Source organism: Falco peregrinus, chromosome Z (assembly GCF_023634155.1).
Source record: "Falco peregrinus isolate bFalPer1 chromosome Z, bFalPer1.pri, whole genome shotgun sequence".
In the NCBI taxonomy this organism is placed as follows: Eukaryota; Metazoa; Chordata; class Aves; order Falconiformes; family Falconidae; genus Falco; species Falco peregrinus.
Genome location: NC_073739.1, coordinates 7,647,506 through 7,672,566, shown reverse-complemented (window position 1 = coordinate 7,672,566; position 25,061 = coordinate 7,647,506). Strand labels below are relative to the sequence as shown.

At 38.6% G+C, this 25,061-nt stretch overlaps 1 protein-coding gene across 9 annotated transcripts in view; it reads left to right on the top strand.

Moving 5' to 3' along the window:
* The window catches only part of MCTP1 (multiple C2 and transmembrane domain containing 1), a 277,869-nt gene that overhangs the window by 181,225 nt on the left and 71,583 nt on the right, over positions 1–25,061 (top strand). For all 9 annotated transcript variants that reach the window (XM_055791716.1, XM_055791714.1, XM_055791713.1 and 6 more), the window contains 3 exons: positions 36–137; positions 481–555; positions 2,356–2,475. In XM_055791716.1, coding sequence (XP_055647691.1) covers positions 36–137; positions 481–555; positions 2,356–2,475 — 297 coding nt within the window. The remainder of the gene's footprint in view (positions 1–35; positions 138–480; positions 556–2,355; positions 2,476–25,061) is intronic.

The following is a 25,061-nucleotide window of genomic DNA, read 5'->3' as shown; positions in this document are numbered from 1 at the left end:
GCGAGACAGACGGCTGTCATGTCCTTTTCCTGCAGATTCAAAATGGTGAACAGAAAGCCTACGTCTTGAAAAACAAGCAGCTGACAGGGCCAACAAAGGGGGTCATCTATCTTGAAATAGATGTGATTTTTAATGCTGTAAGTCTTAACTTTGGCTTTTTTGTACTGCTAAAGAGTTCAGTTTCATGAAAGCTTTTGTTCCTGATTTGTAGAGAATTTCTGTCATTCCTCATTTTCTCTAAACCTTGATGTATACTACAGAATACTCTTCTGCCACTGCCTGGCACACCCACTCTTTTTGTTGCTGCTGCTCTTGCTGCTAATGTAAAGAGCGGCAACTCATGCCTCTGTGTACGTTTGTGTGTCACGGGCTTGGCAGCCATGACTTTGGAACTTCGTAATTTTTGCAAATTGAAGCATGTGTTACTACTGGGTAAGGAGCGAGTAAGCTTGAAATACTGACATACATTTTAATGCATAGGTGAAAGCCAGCATACGAACCTTAATGCCCAAAGAACAGAAGTACATTGAAGAGGAAAACAGACTGTCTAAACAGGTAAAGAGTAAGGAAACACTAATCCTTTCCAAAAGCCTTAATATCAAGTGTGCATATCCAAATATCTGGTATCGTACTGCAGAGGGTAAAGAATAACATTTTCATTACCTGTTTACAAAAGAATATGATAGGTTGGAAAAGGCAGAAACAAAATACATGGGTTTATTATGTCTCCTCTATAAACTGCAGCTTAATTTCCATGAAATACGTGAATAAGAACACAGTTGAAACCATCAGGTTCCACACATATCAGATTATAGCGCAGGTGCATGTAAACCAAGTCTTGCATAAATTTTTGCTGTTAACCTTGACCCAAAAGATCTCTGTTGCAGGGTAAAGAGTCTTTCAGCATTCTTTTAGCCAAATTTTAAATAAGTCAGTTGAGTAAGGTTTGAATCAAAGGTGAAAGCAAACTAAAACTCTTTTATTACTTCGGGGAGTCCTGTGGGTAGGAGATAGCTGGACCCTTTTTCTTTTTTCTCTGGATTTTATTGCTACTCACAGTTTTAATCTTTTGGTAAAAAATACTTGAACACACATCTTACCTTTTTCCCCACTTGAACTACTTTTCATTCAGTTTTTCATGTTCCACGAATAATGTATTTTATATGGAGAGAACTGTGCTTTTGCTTGGACTATGGGAACAAGAATTTTGTTTGCAGCGAAAAGGCAAAGGTCTCAAACCTGTTTTTTATTTTGCTGCAAGCTTATAGACTCGAGCTTAATTTAAATTACCTGCTGAATGAATTTTGTATCAGTTGGATAATGTATTTCATTAAGGAAGATTTCAAGAGGTGAAATGCTTCTTTCTAATTGTTGTGAGTAATGCTGTTACTAAAGCTGCATTTTGCACCACTATTCCAGCAAAGAAGCGCCAAGGCCTTTTATTCGAGATTTGTTCTTCTACCCCCTTCTGTAACAGAAAATGGCACTGTGACTTTTGCAGATGGCAGGAGGAGTAAATTTTAAATACCCACCTTGGGTTGTTGGTGGCATTTTTTTTAGATTTTTTTAGATTAGCTTGCATGGCATAAACACCCCACCCCCCACCCCCCACCCCCCATAAACTTTAGGGTGGGGAAAAAAGGAATCTTTATGTATGAGTGATGTGGTTGCATTTTAAAACATCCACATCTTACCTACCTAGCATTTTCTGTGCTACTCATTACACAAATTAAACCATTCACTGCTTTGTTAACTTTTTTTGCTTTGAGGGTGTTCTCCTGCATCAAAACACAGCACAGTTATGTCTTATTTCTATATAGATTGAATGTATGCGGTTGAAGTCACTTCAATAAATACTTAAAAGCATGTGGTCAAAATACAATGCAAGAGACAAATTTGTTACAGATAAAGGAAAAGTTTGATATAAAGGGTGCAGGTTATCTTAATTGGAATGCCACAGTAATTTTGCATGGTTTCAGGTGTGTCCTGCAGCATCTTTTTAAGGAAGGCCAAAATTTTCTAAGAATGGGGAAAGTCTTGTTTACTTAATAAAACTCTGAAATCTTAGTAACAAAATCGTTCATGAAAATTTGCAAGTGGCTGTTTTTTTTAGAACTGAACAACAATTTATGTACTATTTAGAGTTAAATTCAACAAATATCAATTGACACAACTAACAAATTCTGTTTTCCAAGTCTCTTGAATTATGAACTATATTTTCTCTGCGAGCTAGAGATCTTAACATGTTATTTTCTCAATCTTCACCCAAATTAGGATGACAATATTGTAAGCATGAGACTCTTCTGAAGCTTTTGAGGGGTCTGAAACATTTTCATTCTTTCATCTTTTTAACAGCTACTTTTAAGAAACTTTGCCCGGATGAAGCGTTGTATCATGGTGCTCATAAATGCCGCCTACTACATTAGCAGTTGCTTTGATTGGGATTCTCCCCCAAGAAGTCTTGCTGCTTTTTTGGTATGATCTACTTTATGTTATTGTTGATCATCCTGGTGTGTTTGTGTTCCAGACTGAGGGATAACACAGTGTTGATGTGGGGGGTGTTCTTTTTTAATTTATGTAGAACATTGCGTTATGAAGATAAACGTAAATCAGGTTCACTCACGCTTTTTAAAAAAGTAATTAAGTTTAAAATACCACACAAACAAGACAGAAAGTTGTGGGGTTTTATTTATAGTTGTACAAATAACATAAGCAAGTGATACAACTCAAAATACAGTCAGGAAACTATGGATGATGTATTTTGAGCTTGTCACACATTACTTCCGTTAAATTTTGTTTGGCCCCTTTGTATGTTGCATATTTACTCTAAAACTTGTTGTGAATATTTCATGAGTTCTTTTACATATCATGAATGTAAAATTGGGGGTATTTTGTCCTCCACATATCAATGTGTTACGCCTATAACTTTTTTTAGAAGTACAAAACTCTGGACCCAAATAGTTTCTTCCTTACTCAGATTTAGTATTCTTAGTTAAAAAAACAAAACAAACACAACCAGCCAAACAATTTAAAAATCATTAGTGCAAAGAAACTAGTACCTTGTAGGCATCAAGTTCTGGTCACTGTTCAGTTTTTAGACAATTCAATTTTAGTGATTTAAATGAAGCTGCTATTGCTCCATAAAACATTACCTTCATTAATATTAACCTTTACTTTCCTGTTAAATTTTTAAAATTCCAAGCAAGTAGATTATAATGTGTTACCCAGGTGACTACCTTTTTATTTTCAAAATCTTACGAGATACAAACAAGACCAGAGTTCCTGTTTGTTTTTTGCCTGAGGGAGTCCCACCAGGAGTAAAAATGTGTGCATGGACACACTGCCTGGAGTACCTAAATTTATTGGCTGAAATACTGAAGTTATGAGCTTCTCTGCCATGAATTTGAACAGGGAATGGTTTTCTTTTCTTTCTTTGAATAAATTACAGAGGGAGTCTGGTGACAGTGTTCCTGCCTTGGGTGCCTGAAGCTCAGGTGCCCCAAATTTGGAAAAATCAAACCAGGCATTGGAGCTGGCTGCACTAGAGTGGTAAATGGGGTGCTTTGGTGTGTCACTAGATCATGCTGTTTTTCAGGAACGAACTTCCAGCTGGGCTTCGTTCATGCTATGTGACTGACTATAATGCCCCTGCATGGCCTGTCAAAGGGTGGCAGCACGCTTTCCATCCTTGGTTGCAGTGTTTATCAGGAGTACAGGAGATAGTGTGCTGGTCAAACACTCAGGGTTTTTATACTACTACTGATGTCTGCAGCAACCACACCGTGCAAAAATCTAAATATACTTGCTGCTGTTCACTGTAGAGAGATGATCTATCTTTTCAGTATCAAATGATCAACATTTCATAGGAATATGCAGGCTTGTACATAAAACTCAGATGTTCATGTTGGTATTACTGCTCCAGGTACTAGAAAGTACTTGTCTGTCTTAAGTCTAATTTTAACATGGATATGGAACACTCATTACTGCTGGAAGAAAGGGAAATGAAAAAACATCCTAATCTTTGGGGCAAATTAAATTCTTTCCTTCTCACGGTGCACTGCTGTGGCTGTGGTGGAAGTTGTGCTGCCATTAAATTGTTATTGTTTCTTATTGTAGAAGAAATTCAGTTTCATAATTAATTGGAAATACGTAAAACACGGAACTTGAGCAGAGAGGTCTATAGGCAGTATACATCATTATTGTGGTTATAATGTATTGCAGTAGAAACATGCTCCTGATTTTTTTTATATATATATATATATTCTTTTTTTATATGTGTATTTATCTCAAAAGCCTCCTTTTCTTAGTTTCCTTTTAGTACTTGTTTTGGTATGTGGTGGTTGTAGTAGCTGTGGATATATTACATCTTCATCAGTGCTGTGACTTCACAGATGTGTTCATGCTCTGCATCTGCAGTGCATCCTGCACTTTTCAACTTGATGTTATTCTCTCCAAGGGTCACATCATCCCTCTGGGCAAAAACAAAATTGATAAGTTTTTGCTAGCCAAGGCGAATCTACAGTAACTTCTATCATGGTTGTAAGCTTTGGATTTAGGTGGTTTCTGGAGTTTCATAGTGATCATAGGCCCTTGAAAAATCTTGAGAGCGTTCCACTTGCACGTGTAATGCTGAATTATGCTTGCACTAAGGTTACGCTTGAATTTAATAGAGGCTATAAAAAAAAGCTGTACTTAAATGTATCATTTTCATCTCTTCACTATTGTACAAATCGTATCTCCTCTTGAAGTTGTCTCCCAGAGGTTAGAGAATGTCACAGTGAAATGTCAGTGCCAGAAGGGAGATGAGAAATGGGCCATTCTGGATGTTTCCAGCTCTGCATGCAGGCTAATAAATAATGTACGAGAAGTAAACTTTTAAACTAACCGTTCCTTCCTTCCTGTTGGATTGGAAGCTCTATTTTGATGGATAACTTCCTGACACAGATTTACAGCCATTTCACGGGAGTTGCATGTGCGAGGGTTGATTTGGCAGATGTCCCATTGCCCCGGGTTCTTGGCATTACTGTTACAGGGACCCTTGTCTCGTACCACACCCCTGTCTTCACTTGCTGATGGGACTGCTGTTACAGAAGACCACAGGTGAAGAAGTTCTGGGAGACTAGCTCAGGTTTTGGAAATACAGTTGTAATTAATAAGAAATATCGGGAAAGGAGGGCTAGTCTTTGGAAGCTCACAGAAAGCCTGGATTAATGTGGTGGTCTGTAATAAGCTGCAGTTCCTTTATGCTCTTGGCACACTGAAGTGTTTACTGCAGCTCTTTTTAAAGTCATTCTCCTTTGAGAATCACAGTGTTGGTCATCGGGACTACAAGTGTTCACTGGAGGGGCTTGCTGATTATTTATGCTCCGGGACTTAGATGTCTCAAACCTGTACGTTATTTGGGACATTTTAGGAAAGGAAATGCTTTATCAAAGGTTTGGGGTGTCTCAAATCTGGCCAAAGGCACCAGCTCAGTAACCAATGCTGCCCATGCTGTGCCTAGAGGTACATAAACCTGGAAGTTTTCAGGGACCTACATTGTGTCATTACTCAACTAAACATTTTGCCTGTTTCTGTTGAACTTCATAAGCTCACTGCCTTCACTGGGGCTTTTGTCTCAATGACTTAAATTTTTGACCCCCCCTTTTGTTTTCTGTGCCTCAGTACTTTACAGCAGAAGAATGATTGCTACCCAGACATAATTTTTTGTATTTTCTTGGTAATATAACTGTGACATATTATTAGCTGTTACTTTTCAGATATCCAAAGATCTTTGTAAATAGCTCATGAAGCATAGGTGGATCTGCCTAGAATATGACTTTGGAGTGGAACCATCAGAAGATTTGATATTCTCTCCTCCTTTTTTCATATTTTTTCCCTGTCAAATAAAGGAAGTGTATAGCAACAATGTTAAATTAATGTTTCAGTTCCAGAACAGCTTTATTATATCACATATAGCTCTGTAATATTGAGGCTGATCAAGAATTTGTTACGTGCTTGTGTTTATGCTTGTTAAGCACCTAATGCAAAGGAAAAGAATAGGATACATAGAGACCACCTTTGCTGTAAATTCACATGATTTTCTCTATTTAAAACAGACCATTGGATTATTTAGCCATTAATTTTTATGTATTTTAAATTCAGTGATTAATATGGTATGTTTCAGTTAGAAGAACTTTTATTAGAGTATGCAAAAGTGGATGTTTTTTCTTTCGATTAATCTACTGTGGGCACTGAAATGTCTACTAAATTGGGCCTAATTTCCATTAGCTTCTTGACCAGACATTTGTGTTCTTGCAGATGTCAGTGGGTGCAACGTAGGGGGAAAAAAAGTGTTCACTCTCTTTTTCCAATACTGCCATTTCTCACTGTAATGAGCACAAAAATAATTGGACAACTGAGCTATCAGTAAAAGGACACACTTCAACGTGAGTCAATGAATTATTTTACGGGACAAACTTTAATCTTTAAATGTGATTGTAGATAATTTGTGCTACCATCTGTCCATTTGGAATTCTTTTAGCCTTTTCAGTCGTTATACAGTAAGTGCTGCTGTGTTTAACATTAACATTTGATATTTTACACATTTAATTTCTGTACTGCTGCATGGTCCTTGGGGAGCTTCGCTCTAGTGCTACATGAGAGAGACAAAGTATTGATCAGTTAACATTTCAGCTACATTTATGTATGTCGCAAAATTAATGAAAATGCCAGACAAAAATGTCAGAGTGCACAAAAAGGTAGAATTTAAATTTGGTAGTTTAATGAAAAGTTTAAGATGTGCATTATCAAAAATGTCCCCTTGCCTTTAAAGTACAATTCATAACTGAGTAACTAAAGGGAACGACATATTTTACTTAGAGGAACATTGAACATGAAATATGAAGGAATATATAATCTTCAAAGTGTTTGGTATCCCAAAATGGCCTCAGTAAAGCACTTTAATTGCCTGGTTGAACATTTAACTGTTACTCGTAAAATAAACTTGTTTCCTTTCTCATTTGGAAGCAGAGTTCACCCAATAACATGTACTTCTCAGTGTGTCCTCGAATTACACCTTTCTATGAACATGTTGTCCTATTCCTGTTCCTGTTCCTCTGAATCCTTCTATATGTGTGTATGCATGCACATAGAAAATGCTTCTCTTTCTTAGGCTTTGAAATATTGATAAAATGACTCTCCCTGCATGCAAGTCACTTGTCATGTCTAACTCACCTTCACTTTATCTTCTAACATTACACAATTCATGTGTGAAAATGACATAACAGTGTCCCTAGCCTTTGATTAAGTGTTAGTTCTCTTGCACGTACATCATTTAGTTGTGGTGGTGTCATGCTAATTAATTGAAACTGAGAAGGAAACAGCAGAAAAAAGAGTTGGTCCCTTGCAGGAAATGAGACATTAAAGTAATTTTGTTTTTTTCCTATTTTTCCCTTTTAAAAAGGGAAATTATAACTGCTGTGTATTTCAGAAGCAACTTTCACCCAAAGCTGACAGAGATTATGTTTTAGGGAGGATTTAATATGGTACTGTCAGGAGTGGGGATGCACTTGTGTTAGTTATTAAATATTTTCCTTGTTTTCCACACTAATTGTAGGAGAATCAGAATTGCGCAGATATATTTCAAAGCTTGTAAATTTTGCCACTGTTGATACCATAAACACCTTCAAATTGCTTTTTACTAAACCTGGGTGAAGTGGACCATCAGATTGTCTTTTGCCACCTGTTGTCTAGAATTTGAAATTGGAAGAATTGCTGCTAAGGTAGTTGCAAAAACTTCTTACATCCTAAAAAAGCCTTTCCAAAAATGCCTGTTACTGTCAAAACTTCCTGTTCTCAAAAGAGAGATTTGCAGAGGTAAAGTGACATGGCAATGGCAAGGCCAGGTACAAGATTAATATCTGATGGAGGTTGCACACATGTGCAAGAGTCTTTTCAGCTCTTTGTCAGCTGTATCTTCCCCAGAATGAAAAAGAATGAAGTAGATCAGACTGCTGCACTTTTGTTTTTTCAGAAGTAAAGCAGACAAGAAGAAAAGTCATATAAATCCTGTTTCCTCTTTCCTGGTTTTTATGTAGACTAGCAGAACTAATGTGAGACTGCTGCAAAAACGCAGTGGGATTTGTGCTTTCTGCAACACTTTGCTATACTGTGTGCCAGATTTTAGAAAGTGGAATAGGAAAGAAAAAAATATGTAGCGGATCCTGGGGTATATGAGCATTAAAATCCATTAACCATTCATACCTAAAGAACATACCAGCAACACCAGCAATTCAAAAAACTCTCTGTACTTAGCTATAACACTTAAGGAATGATGCTGGTGTGGAGATACCTGGTGTCGTCAAGCCACATCTTGTGTTTGACACATTGCACATCTGATACAAGGAAAGAGTGGGCAATATTTATATACATTAAAATTCCTATTTATTTTGTTTTTTAAAAATCGCTTTCATTTTACTTCCTTTACAGGGTGAGTGCCTACTTGCTACATCAGTTTATCAGTGTGATTCATTGCCTAAGTGCAGACTTGGTGCAGATTTTGTTTACCTTAAAGCATCCCGTGTGCTGCCCAGCTGCTGTTCCAGGAGGGCATGTGTCTGTCTGAGGGTGTGCATCATCTCTGTCACCTCTGCCCTCACCATCCAAGTGCCTGGGGTACCCACTGCAGGCTGTCTGAAATGCCACCAGCTCTCCCTTTAGGCACTGTAATTGCTCCATTAGCTGTTTATTTTGCCTGCGTATCTATTTTAGGTACTTACCATAATCTTAATGTGTTCAGTCTCAAAACCACCTATGCGGTGTGTGGAAATACTCCCCTTATTTTGATTTCTGAAACAGGAAATACACAGCAGAGTAGAGCATTGGTATCCCACGTGTTGGACTTTTCCCTTCACTACCAGACCGTTTTTCTCACCTGTTTTCCTTTTGTTCCTATTTGGAAAACTGACAGCTTTGCAGTGAAAGTATTTGATTATCAAAGCTTGTAGAATGCTATTATAGCTTTATACACCAAGCCTGACACACAGAAGCGTGGTTGGTCAACAATTATAGAAATTAACAAAAACAGTTACTGTTCAGCATTCAGTGTTGCCTAAAAAGTTCTAAAAGCTTAGATTTCTTCCTAAGGCAGTGGTGTGACTAGAAATCTAGGCAGCCAGTTTATGTGAGTTGCAGTTTTGCTCTGGAGTAGTTTTCCCATAACGCTAATTATGTACAAGGCCATCCCCAGCTGCCTGGTGTTGGCTGTGGCCCCTCTTGCTTTCTGTGTTTGGAAGGTTGCAGGGTGCTTGCACTGGAGCCAGCCTGGCAGTGTGTCCAGAGAGGAGCAGCTTTGCATCATGTATTCTTCTTACTTGTGCTTTCCTCTCGAGTGCACAAAACTCTCCTGAATACAAAACCTTGCGCTTGAAAGATTTCAGATAGCATGGATATTAGATTTGGATAATTATTCAGTAACGGTGTTCTAAGGAGTAAGTAGTTGTGTACCCTGTCATCATCGGGTTCCCTGAGCTTCTATTTCACAGTTGTCGCAGGAAATCTTGGCCATTTAGACTTTCATTAAAATAGAGCACATGGGTGGATTATAAAATATCTTACTTTTTCATCGTCTTTTAGTTGTGAGTCATATGAGAACTAAAACATTATAAAATCATCTTACAAAGAGTGTTTTACTTCCTTTTTATTTAGCAGCGGTAGGTATTGATAATGGTATGCTTTGAAGTGGAAGAACTATGGGACACACTGGTTTTACTGGACCGTAATAGTTAAAAAAGTCAATAGTTAATATAATGCAATATTTTGCAGGAAGTTTCAGTGTAGTAAAGACAGAAGCAATAACCAAGTATGTCATGTGCTGGTGAGGGTAGTCCAAGTAAGGAAGATCAAGCAGAGAAGCAATGTTTCATAGCCTTTGAAAATTTGGTGTGAAAAAGACTTAGAAAGGACAGCCTGTTCAGAAATTAAGCTACCAGTTTCTTCCTAATGGTCCATAAGGAATCTTCAGCGTGCTTATCCCTCCCCATAGAGTAGTCACTTGCTTATTAGGAACGTAGCTGTTAGCCGATGTTGTAAGGATCTGTACCTTGGTGGATGAATTAAGAAAAAAACAACCAATTTTTAATGTGCTGGACTTTACTGGAGTGAAAACACTTAGGATAACTTCGTAATGTTTCAGATATGCACCATGAAAATATTTGTCCTGCTTATATTGTTTAACATGCAAGTTCATATTTTCAGTTTTGATTGCAGAACATGAAATCCAGGCTGTTAATATAAAAAAAGGGCTTAGAAAATATTTTGTTTCTGCTAGCACCACGCATGCTGTATGACTAACATTGGCTTTATTGGTGTTGTAAGTAAGATTTTTCTTAGAAGAAAAACACCCCTAAGTAACCATTGCAAAAGTTACATGGGAAGTTTAGTCCCTTTTTCCTAAAAAAAAGGACTGTCTGCCACACACAGCTTTATCCTACATTTTTGGCAAAAGAGAGATGCTGCACGCTTCCCATTCCAAAAATGGCTGGTTTGGACCAGGGAGAGTTTGAAAGCTTGCTTCCCACTTGGAAATAACTGGCAGGTGGCGATGCCGCTTGTGATGATGATGTCCAAAACTGGCAGAACTGGCAGGGAGAGTGAAGGATTAGTCTGTTCCCCTCCATACAGTAGGAAACTGAAGTGAAAAATGGCTCTGTCATTCTGCTGTCCCCTTTCTTGTGGCCCCTCTGCCTTCCTCCTTGGCATGAGGTGGGCTGTCCATGCAAGAAACTTTATTTTCAACTGAACTCCATTAAGATTTATGTAGGAGAGTCCTGTGAAGGAACAGGGCATTTACAACTAAACTAGGAAAGCTGCTTATTTTCCTGGTTAGGGAAACCTGCTTGTGACAGGGTGTGAAAAAGAAGTAGCACTAGAAGTTGTCTGTTGCTTGGGATAATGTGTCTCTTTGTGCACTGAGTAGACCGTCTTAATTTCAAGGGAACAAACCACTGAAGTACAGTGTTACAGAACACTTAAGTTTACAAGTGGTGGATTATTTTTTTTTCCTTCTACATTAGGCATGATTTACACAGCACATTATTAACATAATCTTTATTGTATAGTTTAGTCAGGGTAAACAGTGTTTCCACCCAGGGTGTTTCCATACCTGAAGAATTAAGATTAAATCTGTTCTTTCAGAAAAATGATGCTTCCCTGAAACACCTTTCCACATGCTTTTCCCCCTTCCCCTCCTGGGTGTTGGCCCAAGGCAGCAGCTGCAGATCTCAGTGACAAGCCTGCATTGAGCAGATGACTGTCTAGGCAGAATATTTGCTTAAATACCTCAATTAGGGGCCAAACTAGTGGTTGCAAAGTTGTGAAGAAAATCCTTACATAGCCTTAGCCATGTTATTGGTAAACGTTGGGTGCTTGTGATGGCTGTTCCTTGCACAGTAACCTTCTGCAGGGGTCATGGCAATATAAAGAGGAGCAAAAACTGCCTTGAAGACCCTTTTAGTTAACTATTAAGGCAAGAAACAATGTTTTCTAGATAGTTTGTTAAGACATGAAACAGAGTGTGGGTAGAATGTTAAGTTTTTACCGAGTGTCGTGCTTAAGTGATCTAGCCTCTGCAGGAAAGGAGAATTTCAGCTGACCTTGAAATAAAGAGCCTGTAAACCTCATAGCCACTTGTTTGATAGAAACAGCATTGGTTTGTTGGGTTGGGGTTTTTTTTTCCAGTTTATTTTTCAAAAGAAAAGTAATGGGTGTTTATATCCCCAAATCTGTTCATTACTTTTCAATAAGCAAGGAGACATAATTTTAAAGCATGATTTATTTTGGTTTCATTGGTAGATTTTATTTATTCTAGGTAAGTATTAACACTTACCCAGTAGAGATAACTTAATGTTGTGACCGGAATTGTTACTGAAGAGAAAAAAAATAAATGAATAACTGTAAGCCAAATGGCTGCAGCTGATACTGAATAGACTTGCATGGCAGATCTTTGGAGTTCGTACGTTTCCATGAATAACATCCACACAATTACTGTAGCTCTGAAGTTACGAGATACCAACTCCTTTCCAGAGATACAAGTACTCTAGAAGAACCCACTGATCTGCAAAAGCTGAAAATTGGCATAATTTAGTCTTGTTTATTCGAGATTGACGCTGCTCTCACAGCTATTATTAGCACTGCAAAGTTACCTGTTAAAACCGGTATTATGCAATTGGAACTTCTTGGGCAATTAGCGTGCAGCACCGGCTGAATGGGAGACATGATTTTCTTTCCACAGTTGTATAGTAGCTGTGATTAGACATGCCTGTATTCCAGTTCTAATTGACTGGCCTCAATAAGTAGACACTGCTCATTAATGAACACAGACAGACACTTCCTAACCCATTAAAAAAATAAAAAAGGTAGCGGAGAAATGTGCTCAAAAATGAATAAAATTAATTCTGTTTTGATATACTGAATACGTATTTTGCATTCAGTGCTACAGAAAGTGGCACTGTATACTTGAGAAAGCTATGGTTAAATAAAAAATCAAGCCAATATTAACATGTGTCTGTGATTCTCTGCACTCGGTACATCCCCTCTAAAAAATAACTGGAGGGATAAACACATTAAGCTGAAGGTAAATCTCTACTTTAATAATAGCCATTGCACGACTAATGTGTGAGTTTTTTCTGTTTCCTTGTATTCCTCCTCAGTCTTTAAGTGCACGAGTGCATGGAGTCTCTCTGGCTTGAGATGCACCTTTCCAGACTGTTCTCATCCTAATAAAGTCAGCTTGTATGATATTTCTGTTCTTGCTCTGTCTTTTTCTGGAGCTTATTTATAAGGGAGAGGAAAATTCTCTTCCATATCTCAGACCAGGAGGCACAGGTGTGCGTATCTGAAACTCTTTATTTTCTAACGACAAATTCTTCCATTTCCAAGAAAAGTATATTTTTAATAATGAAATTCAGCTAATTCCTTTGAAGATAGGTGATCAGTACTGTAAAAGATACTGTTAATGGTTTATTTATATTGTTAATGATTATTTAACCCTGTTTTCCTTAATAAAGACAAAATTGGTATTTTTCATGTGGTATACAATATCCTTTTTGCTGTTTTCCCTCAAGTACCTCTAGTAACCAACAGATACTGTATCCCTTTAACATCGCTGAAAAATTTAAAAGTAGGTATTTTTAGTATTTGCTGCCATCTTAATTATTACTTGCTTAAAGCACCACTGTTAGCAGAGGGATTATGAGTTAATAAAAATGTCATAGTACTAGTGTATAAAACACAATATAATTTTCCCAAGATAATGATTAACAGCGTAAGGCCGCATTAACAACACTTAATGCTCATTCTCTAAATGTGCTTTACTGTCACCTTTTAGGAATAGTATCTAAATAATGTAGCAAGTAAACATGGAAACATTTTGGAGTGATTTATTTTGAAAAAGAGGTAAATAATGAAGTCTCTCGTTTGAGCTTTGTTTTGGCGTTCTGTCACTATCTTCGTAGTGTTACAGCTTCACATGAATCTGAATAGCGTTTTTAAGACTGGATGTTAAGCTTCCCTAGCACAAGTCCAGTGAAACACATTAAAAAGTTATTTATTCATCACAGTCTATTAGCTAGAGCATTTGGAAAATAACTTGAGTGTGCTTGTAGGTCATTATTATGTCAGTATTCCTTTCACATACAAGGATCACTTCAGGTGCGCGTTGCGGTTTTTTAACCTTTTAAGAGATTTTTTTCCTTGTTCCAAGGCTGCTTCAGATTTTGATTAGCTACCTTGATTCCATCAGTATGAACGAGATACATCTCTATAAGTTATTGATTTGCTTGGGCATACTTCTTGGCTTATTGGGGGTGGATAGCTCCGGGGTCAGCCTGTCTAATGGATGGTGGAGTGCACTGGAGCTACCCGCCGCAGCAGGGGCTGCCCACCTGGGTCAGCTGCCCCCCTGCCTCCCCACCTGGGTACCTGCAAGCTGAGCCGCATCCCATTCAGCGTGGCAAGAACGGCCCCATTGTCGCGGGAAGAAGCGTTTGTTTCTGGGGGGGAAAGTTATTCCAGTTCTACTTCTGAATGAAAGGCAAGGCTGTTATGACTCAAGGGATATTAGGCCTCACTGCTTTTTTGGGAAAACAAATTTGCTGTAACTTTATCTGTAATTTAGTACTGCACGGGTGCAAATAGAGTCTACATTGTGTGGAACAGGAGGCAGAATTAAGGGTTTGTTAAAGCCATAAAAGGGTTGGGTGACCATTTGTTTCCGAAAGCAGCTTTATCGGAGCCGTAGTTTTTTGGGGTTGGGGGTGGGAAAAAAAATCGTGATGGCCTTGCTGTTAACTCTGTTTTGAATTTGCTTCAAAAGCAGTACTGAAGAAGTAAGCTTTCTGTCTATATGGAGAATATGGCAAAATTATAAGTTTCCCTAAAGTGAAGGCACACCTTTTGACTTGACCAACAGCCTCCCAGTGAAGGCTGCTCAGATCTTTTTCTGAAAGTCCTATTTTTTTTCCATTCTCCCAGTAAATGTGGCAGAGCTTTGCTCTTCCCAAGTTCCACTTTTCCTGAAGAATATATCAAAATGCTTAACTAAAATTTCCCTTTCATTGGTTGATTCTTTATTAATTGTCAGCATTTGGTAGAAAGAAATAATATTAATTGCTTAAAACCTTTGTCCTGTATGCATAGGAAAACTAAGCCCTGCAAATGGTGCAGCAGAAACTGGTCCAAATCAGTTGAGTATTTTATTCTGTAAAAGTTCATTTTTACAGCTGTGTGCCTGTTCGCTGCCTTACATCCTGATTAGGCAGTAAACGTGCAAACTACTTTCTTCATATTCTTTCTCTTCTTATTTAATAGAAAAAAAATCCAATCTGGTTGTAGGAGTTTGATCTCGCTGATTAGCAAAGTTAAAGTTAAGAACTTAATGTGGTTTCTAATCATGTGGCAGCTGTCATTAGTGAGTGACAATGTAGTTAATCCCCCCCGACACACAGCCCTGCTCCTCCATTCTCCCCAGCGCAGAGGCAGCCACCTCCAGGCACACTCCCAGCTGAAGCTGGGAGCAGGGAGTGCGTATCTGACCCCGGGATCTGAACCTGGGAATCTCTGGTTAGTACGCTTCATTGCCTCCAGATCACTGCGCTCACCCTTCTGCTCCTTTACTTACAATGTCTAATACGCCTAATTTAAATTAGATTATTTTAATTAAATCATTCAACGGTTTCTCACAGTGCGGGATAGTTAAGGGCTGTAGCTGACGGTTTTTTAAATCAGGTGTTTCCACTTGATCGGAGCAATGTTGGTGAGCTGAGGATGAGCGTGGGTTCTGGCGCTGGCAGAGCAGAAGGTGTGTGTGAAGAGGCAGTCACAAATTTAACTGGGACAGGGGGCCACCGCAGTGATGCACATCAGTAGTGTTCCTGCCGGTATGTTTCTCTCGACATTGTGCCACCAGCGCTGGGTCCAGAGCTTGCAGGGGAGGCAAAAGGCTGAGCCAGGGAGCCTGTGATTTCTGATGGAAATAAAGCTCATCTCAGTTTATCTCGGGATTTGAGCAGTCCTGTCACTTGCCAGTCAGCGAGTGTGATGCATTCTCTGCTGCATCATCGGCCAGGATTTTTCATAGGTAACTCCCGACAGCTGATGGCACTGCACCCCGGTCCTCTGAGGCTGGCATTTATTTTGTTTTCTGCAGGCATCCACCCTTTCTCACATTTCTTCTAATAAAAACTGAAATATTCCCCTCCCCCATGTTAGACAGCAATGTAAACCCCGAAACCTGAAGAATTCTAATGCAGGAGGAGTGCTTTCGAACGGGCTGTCTGTGCTCTAAAATGTGGTTATAGACTAATTACATTCTGTTGTCTGCCTTGCAATGACAAATATGGCCCTTCTTTGAGGCCACTTTAAGATCTGGACCATCGAACCGACACCCCCACGTACCTCTGAAATACAGGAGTATCTGCTTGCTCTATGATGGATCTAGTCCCTGCTGACTTTTGATTTTTAGAACTACTAGTCGAATATAAATTGGTTAAAAAATGACAGATTATTTCTGGGGGCGTTTTCAGCGTTCACCTTCATGATGGTTGCATTTTTTTAAGTTAATGCAGTTTAAAAATAATTTTAAGTTTCCCAACACGAAGGAAAGAAATGAGATATTGGATTCACGAACAAAAGCTTTATTGGTTTATGACAAGTAATCCATCTTTTTGTATTAGTGTAGCATTCTACCCCAGATTATTTTTCATAATTGATAATTTGTGAGTCATATATTTGTTATCTATTCTTTTATGGGTTTCTAAATAGTGAATGATGTCAAAGGTCATTGAGCTTTCATAAAGGAAATGTTTTTTATTTTATTTTTTAAGTTTTGATTGGTGTTTTAAGGAACTTTGTGAACATTTCAGGGAAAAGTACAAAGAAAATGATAGCAGTTTTGCTGGTAGGAACTTCATGCAGCATACTCTCACAGCAATTCAAAGAAGAAATTAACATTAGGACACACATGAAGCACTATAGCAGGGCAAAAATGTTTAACTAGAACTATTTTACATTAGAGGTCAATTATGATTTATGTAATAGTGGTTAAGTTTTAAGAAGTTGGAAATGCATGTGTTCATATGCATGCAGCTAAATTAAGAATATTTGCATGTGACTGGTACGTTTTGATTTTTTTCCTTATCAGAAATATTTCTGAAGTGATCAACAAGCCATTGTTTTCCTTCTACCATGAAACTAGGTGTGTGTGTGTGTGTGCAGTTGTAGGCATGTGCCATCACCACTTTTTGGAAGAATTTAATACCTGTTACAGATTAAGAAAATCTTAACACAGAAAAAAACCCCTATCTCTGCCTCTAATGTATTAGAAGACACAAAAATGAAGTTATACATTGATACATTAGTTTGGCACAGGCAAGTAATTAATAAAAAAAGGTGGGAATATGATGTAAAATTTAGTTAGCCTAATGAGAAAGCTGGTAGGAACTTTGTTTCTCTTGCAACCCATGAACATTACCACTGACTGCTCACAGAGCTCTCTGATGCAATTAAAAATTGGGAGAACTGAATAAAATATGAATAAGTGCAGTCAGTGGGAAAAGGCAACTTAAATTACAGACAACTATATAGAAGGCATAAAATATTTTAAAATTAATTAAATATTAATTTCAGAGCAAAGTTGTTATGAATATACTGTTACAGCTTGTGTGGTTCTCTCTTCCACATTCATTTAAATGTCCTCTGAACGGTTTAATTATAGTGAGACATTTCTATTAAAAAAATGATTCAGGAGTATCTTCTTAATTAAAATAGAATTGAGATCATTTAATTGTGATGTAATTATATTATTACATGTGGAATGTCATTAAAATAATGTAAACATTTTTTTTCTAATTTCTAAATATAAGAAAAAGAATAGCTGATAGATTTTGGTAAAACTATTCTTGAAATTTCATCTGAAAATCATGAATAATTCAATATTTTGCAAAATTATTTGAATCTCAAGTCATTAACAATATTAGTAGGACCAATATATTTTGTCCTTAAGGGATACTTTAGTTACCTAAGAACCAAGCAAGAGTTAAGTATCTTTCCTGAATAGTTTTTATTATTTTGTTCCATAGTGTTCAGCAGTAAAGCTGTTTCTTCTCTAAGATATTTTTCTTTTTAAACCAAAGCTTATGTTGGCTTTTTAATTTTTTTCCCCCAATAATGTTTCCAGCCAAGCTGGTATCAGTTAGTAATGTATCCTAACTATTTCAGAAAAGTGCGTAAATCTAGATGCTCTGTTCAACCGAGACTGAAAAATAAAGCATTTTTTCAGCTCATCATGTTACTAATTTTGAATGCAATAATTATTTGATACAAATAAAAATGTACCTTGGCATTTACTCCCTAAAAGGTATTCAGGGTCTTGACAAATGGACACAAAAAAGACCCGTATTAAAATTCCCTCTTTTATAGCTTTGCAGTGATTTTAAAATGTACCTAATTGTACTTGTGACAGGGTAATGTCCTTTCTTCACTATGAATATAAACCTGCAGCCTTTAAATATGAAAGTGCTGAATTCTATATCTGGAAGGAAAAAGACGCTGTTATTACTCTGTTATGTAATATAAAATGCATTTAATAATTTTTTTTCCTTCTGTTTTTGTAGTACTTGTGAAACTGTTCCCCCGCTAAAAAAAAAGAAAGAAAAAAAGAGATGTCAGAATTTTTTTGAAAGCCAAAGTGTGCTACTTTTGAATTGCATGTCTTGCCTGAATCTTAGCCGATCATAAATGCAAGAGGACAATGCTGCTACTGCTGCTACTACTACGGTTGTCATTATCGGCTGGTTGTGTACTGCAGTGGTGTCTGCAGGGTAGTGGGCTCACCGTAGGGACCCTTGTTCTGAAAAGTTAACAAACTGAGCCTATGCTATTAAATTCATATCATTAAGTTCAATTCAAATCAACGGGGCTGTCCCCAGGAGTAAATTTACACGTATGCATAAGTATTTGCCATATCTGACCTGCTTGGGGAAGCGGCGAATGTGTAAAAGACACAGGGAAGAAGAAGTGTGCACTTAGGTTAATGGACCTTTCCAAGCATCTCTGCATTATCTCAGACAAGTTGGACATAATATTGTGCTGTTGTAAGTAATCTTCAATACGGTTGCACTGTATTGAATGAAGCATTGATTATAAAAGAGGTACAGGACAGAAAAATATTTAACACGGTACAAATTCTTCCTGCCTGGCACCTTAGCGTGTGTACAAGACCAAGCACCAGTTGTGATCTTTGAATGTGATCTGTCAATAGTTATGGCCAAAATTACTTGTCAACAAAAGCATGTCTGAAATGCATGTGTCAGAAGATGCTATTTAATGTTTGATGCTTAAAAAAAGAAAGTTAGCCCATTTTTCACGATGTTGGAAATTATTCAAATGAAGACAAATAGGAAAATAAGCACCACTGTAAGATTTAGGGTTAACCGAAAACCTTTGGGGTTATGGATTTTAAAAAAGTTAGGTAAAACGTATGTTTTTTAGCCTGAAGTTAAGAGGGATTTAGTTTAGTGATAACGCTAGTTCTGTCCTGTTTCCTCTTAAGAATGGAATCTCTTCCCCTCCTCTCCCCGGGTGCCGTTCCCCGCTCGGGGCTGTAGGGGGCGCCCTTGCACCGCACACGCACCCTGCCTTCCCAGGCACCACTGCTATTCAGGTCGGGAAGCCTTTCCTTCTGCAGCCCTCTAAATGTAGCTGGTACTATTTGCATAATTTCCAGACTTTGATGACAATCTGTGATCTTAAAACAGTAGCCTAAATATTACGCATTAAGTTGTTTGGCCTCGTGACTCACTTCTTTCTTTAAGACATATCCTTTTTTTCCGTGGGATGGGTCGAGGGAGGCAGAACAGACCACTTTCGTGAGGAACCTTGGAAGTACAATGTTCTCTCGTATTATTTGTTTTAACACGCTGTCCGCCAGGTGTTAATACCTGAGCATAATTCTACATCTCTGTCTCGAATTTTCTTTTGTTCTGCAAAACATGTCACAGTCATGGTCTCTTTTAGCTGCTGGGTAAGGTAAACTCTACTACTGTAAACAAACTGTCCTCATCCCCCTCACCGTGGGCTTGATCCATCATTTACTTGAGTGAGAAACTGTCCCTAGAGTTGCTGGCTAATGACTTGGTGGTGACCGAGTTTCACCGAAACCACTTCGCTGCAGGGTCGGTCCATCCCTGGAGAGTGTCCACCCTGCTGTCAGTACCAGGGGGGTGACCCGTTACCAAACCTGCTATTACTTGCTTTTCAACTTGTAAAATATGCAATAGCAAAAATGTAATATAGGCATTATTTTTAAATCCAGGGCTGTTCAGATAGAAAATTGTTCTCCAAATTATCTTTAGAGTTTAACTTTTCTCTTCTTTCCTTCCCTCCCCTCCCCCCCCCAAGTATGCGTCATAATATCACTGCTTCCATTTCCAGAACCCAGCAATAGCATACCATCTCTTAAAATGACAATTTATTTTCCTTTGGAGTTGCTCTTATGTCACTTAATGCAGACTGTCTCTAGGTTTATTGTTTTTTTTTCCCGAAGAGGTTGTACCAAAGATCTGGTTATCACCCTTTACCCATGATCACGGTATGCCAGATAAAACTTTTGACATTTACCCTGTTTTACTAAGAATGTATTTAATTTTACTGAGAGTCAGTAAGCAGGATTTAACAAAAAAACTGTGCAAAGCTCTTGTTAATGTAAACGTTAATGATTTTGTCTGTGGGCTGGACAGGGATATTTGAGAAGGGAACGCTGAATGTCTGAGAGAGCCTCCCGTGAACAAACTGGATTTTAATCGTATTGTCTGAATGCTTGGTTGTGTATTAGAAGAAGCAAAGTGCGATGCAGGTGGGAGGGAACTAACCTTTGACTCACTGTAGCAGGAGAAAAAGATGAGGACTATCAGCATGGGAGTTTCCAGCCTTTCCCTTTCTTGCTAGAATAGAAGGCATTTTTCTCGTGGAGGAGAGAGGCACAGACTGAGTTCCCACACACACCGAGCCACTCTTTGTCTGGGTTGGGTTTTTTGTTGTTGTTGTTGTGGGCTTTTTTTGGTGGTTGTTTGGGGTTTTTTTTGTAAAATGCAAACCTCCTCATCAATCAAATTGTTACAGGAACCCCAGCATTAAAAAAAACAACTAAGAAGAGAGTATTTTTTTATTGGTTGTTTTACCTGGGCAAGTGCCGTATGGTTAACAAGTAAAGCTGGCTTGTTTTTGAACCCCTGCTTCAATTTGTCCTGTCGGTGGCCAAGTTAGAAAGGCATCTGCTGTTCGTGGCAAATGCTCATATCATAACTCATTAGACGAGGGAGTCATTTTCTAGTGCAGGGGTCCCTGAGGGAAGTGGGACGCCCAGGAGGCAGACCCCGTCATGACTGACTTCTGTCAGAGTGTATAGACAAGAGAAGGAAAAAAAATTACTGTGAGGGAAGGAGGTTTCTCCATCTATACATTAAAAAAAACCCCAACAAACAAACACACAAACTTGTTTTAATAACATTATATTTTTTAAAATCTCCTGTTACATCCTCACAGCAATGCACATCTTCATGTCAGATATTTTATATGCAGGTCATACATAGGTATCAATTTGTGCAGCAAGGAAAAACTAACCATGTACAGGCATGCCCGGTAGGATTTTTTTTCTGTGTACTGCATTCTCAATATTTCTGTTCTCAGTGCGTGGAAAAAATAAGGCTACACAAAACATGACAGGAAACCATTTAACTGCTTGTCTGGAGGGTATGCTATAAGTTATCTTTCTTAACTTTTCGTAGTTAGATAGCAGTAGGTAGAAATCTTTTAGGGTCTGTAGCAGAAAGATTACAGAAAATAGGCTTACATGCCTCTATGGTGGATTCCTCTAAACTTAAAAGAAAAATCTAAAGCGATGGTATAAAACAATACCTCATGATAAACTTGTGCTAAAACTGCTGTAGTGCAATTTTGTTTTTTTCTGCGCTGTTTTCTCTTCCTGCTTTTTCTAAGTGAACTGGTTGGTTTTTAAGAATTAGTCAGAATATAAATGCTATGTAGCTCTCATTGTGCAAGGGGTATTACAGTTGTGTAAAACTTGCATTTACAGATAATCATGAACAGTATCTTAAGAAAAATAGGCATTTTTAATGTTTGAAGTCATTTAAAATTTGCCTGGTAATCTATTTTAAGATGTTCTGTCCTATGATGACATTCAAGCAATTAGATCAAACTCTTTTTCAGTAAAGGGCAGGCTCAGTCCATGTGAATGTGTTTACCTGAAATATTCCTTCTCTTGGGGAGGAATATCTCCTATTATCAGGAAGGTCTACTGAGCAAAGAACCAGCGATTTGTCACTGTCAAGACACAAGATCAAATTTTCAAAGGGAAAAACTGGAATGCAATCACAAGCTTTCATGAAGCAGACACAGAGTATTGTGGTCCTACTTTTAATGTATTTTTCGTTTTGAAATCTGACACGGATAAACATTATTGAAGTACTGTTTTAAGGGATTACTGGTATTACTTTGTTGTATGATGTGTAAAATGTGTGGCCAGATTCTGTTCTCATCAGGCTACGTTTATATTGGGATTGTAGCTGTATTAAGAGCCTCCACTTGCTTACAGCCTTTATTTTTTTAATCAAGTTTCAGATATTTTGCTAAGACTGGTTTTCTGGGGCAGACTGATGGAGAAGTCATTCTTTCAGGGGAGAAAGTGTGATGTGTTTTAGCAATGGCACTTTCATTCAGTTGAGGTCGGTGCTGATGGGATCCACAAGTCACTGCTCTCTGGATTTCTTCCATCGAGTCTCCACTGCCGTGTGCCTCTCTGTCCTTTGCATGGTATTGTCCTGGCTGGGAAAGGGGTTTTCATTTGCTAGTGTGAGGATGCTCTTGCCTGAAGTTGTGGCGTAGTGGAATAAAGATCCAAGAAAAGAGAACTGAAGAGACTTGCAGCCAGTTCTTTGTGATCTGAAGTCTTTGATCTTCATATGGTGGTATTTTAAAGTGGGATGTAAATGCTGCTTTGTTTTTGGCTTTCTGCTTTCTGAAATAGCTGGACTCTTTCAGGTCATAAAAGGAAGGTCACCAGGCGGGGTTTTCTTTCACCCGTCTGCATCAAGAAATCTATTAACTAAGAGCCCCTACTGTAAAATGTTCAGCTATTTAAAAAAGAACAAACAGGGTTGTCTGGAAACTTCACAGTTCTTAAGCGTTACTCCAAGCTGGTCTGTGAAAAACCTTTCTTACACCACTTTTATCCGATTTCTCCTTGATCCATGGTGTTCGTGCAGAGGTTACCATCCATCTTGGAGTGCCAAGGTGCAGTTCCACCAAAGAAATCTTAAAATTATATTCTTTTTGTTGAGTGAATTCTTCACAAATGAGTCGATAAACCTTGTGTCCCTGTTTTTAAAATCTTTTGCCAGTTACTTACTGAACTATTTACTAACCTGAAGTCTTCAAGAGAAAATCAAGCAACAGTAAGTACTACTGTATCATAACTTGTCCTGCTTACAGACCAGGGCAATCATTTTACTCTGAAATGAAGTGTATTAATTTCTGCCACCGATGAGTCTGCTACCCGACTTTTCCATTTGTGCCAGTAAAACATCTACCTGCAGACATGGAAATATCCCCACTGTTTAGGTAACTTAGGGATAAATGTGGTTAGTGATACTGTAATTGGCAGAACAGCCTTTCCAAAACTGCTTTTTATAGCTCTAAACCTCATTTCCCTTTATATATATATATATCTTATGTGAAACATCCTCCTGTTACTTCTCTTTTACTGGGAAGATCAAATGGACCTTCCAGTAAAAACTAAAGTTTTTCCCTCCTACCGGGATGAAAGCTAACAGCTCCCCTTCATCCCGCTTACCTGTAACAGAACTTTCTTTTCTCCCCACGTTGTTAGCTGTAACCGACCAAATGGCAAAGCATCATTCATTCTGTTGCCTATATTCTTTTCTCGGACAGTTTATGATGAAGGAACAGCTTTTCTGACAAAGGAAGATGTCAATAGTTGTTAGGAACTACATAAAGGAGGAGGTGAAGTGAGATACAGCTGGTAGTGAAACTGAGTGGCTGTCTAGTGATGGTCCCAAATATGAGAACAGGAGATTGACGTTTGGTCCCTGCCTTGCCTTGGACAGTCAGCTCTGGCTCAAATTCTGATGGACTGGATTTGCCAGACTAAAGCGTAATGATGAGCCAGGCTTCCTGCTGGTTGCTGTTAGACCTTGAGAGGTGCTCAGCAAGCAAAACGCAACAGTCACCTTGCTGTCGTAAAAGGCACCTGCTTGCTGGTGTCCATTTTGGAACACAGGGCCAGTGCCATAGGGAACGTGCATTGCTCAGGCATTACCCATGCACAAACTCCCTTACCTCAGCCGGGTTCTAGAAGGGTGCTGCTTGTTCACGACTGTCTGGAAATGATCCCTTTTCCAAAGCAGAAGTTGCATCGCTAAGGCCCTGCACCCTGCGTGGTGCCTGGTGCTGAGGGGCAGAGCTTCACAGCTCTTTCTGGTTAATTATGATAGAGATCTCATAATTTATCCAGTGCTTTCCACAAGTTATAGCTCCGGTTGTACATTTTAACGCTTCATCTTACTGAACTATGAGATCTGACATTTTGGACGTAGGGAATTAATTTTCCATTTCAGAGTTGCGTGTCCATGTTGGAAGATACCCTTTTTAGTTAAGGAGGATTGGCAGTATTTAGATTTGTTTCACATTCGCATACAGTAGGTAGTCTTGTTCGTCTCTTATCTTTACCACGGATGCATGCGGTACTCTCACGTTTGCTGGGGTCCCCAGCACGAAGTCAAGCCCAGAGTGGTCGTCCCTGCTGTCGGCAAGGCAGCATTCTCGGTATCAGATCCCGAGTGCAGTGTTGCTGAGCCAGACAGAGATGCCCAGGGATGTGGCTGTCACTGGCTCCAACTGTAGCCGTGCCTCTGTAGCCTTACTTCCCTGAGCCTCTGAGCCACCTTGAGCCACCTCTGTCTTGCTTGGATACTTCTGTGACCCCTCCTCATTTCCTGGGTTTACATTCTTGCCTCAAAATTTTTGCGGCTGGGTGAGCAATCTTTAGCTGTTTTGGGTGTTTTGGTTTTGTGGTGTTTTTTTTTTTTCCAGTGATATCTATTTTATTACTCTTCAGTAGTATCAGTGAACTGTTCACAAAATAAGTAGTGTTAAGCTAGCAGGCCAGTGCAGAAGTGCACAAGATCTTTGGAATAATTCCAGTTACTATTTGAGAGTAGTAAAGATGCTTAATAAGATGTGCAGCTGTGAACATTTAGAGATGTGCTTGCACATCTACTTTTGATATGAGGGGTTACTTTGTGTGTGTGCGTCTGTTAAGGAAGTAGAAGTTACGAGATGTCATCACACTTTCTGTCATAACAAGAAAAAGTGAAGGGAAAAGAGGGCTGGGTTGGGGAAAATGAGAAGGGAAGGGAAGAGAAATACTTCCTTTTGCTACACCAGATGGTTTCAGGCCAAGTTGTTTTCAGATATTGATGATAATTTTT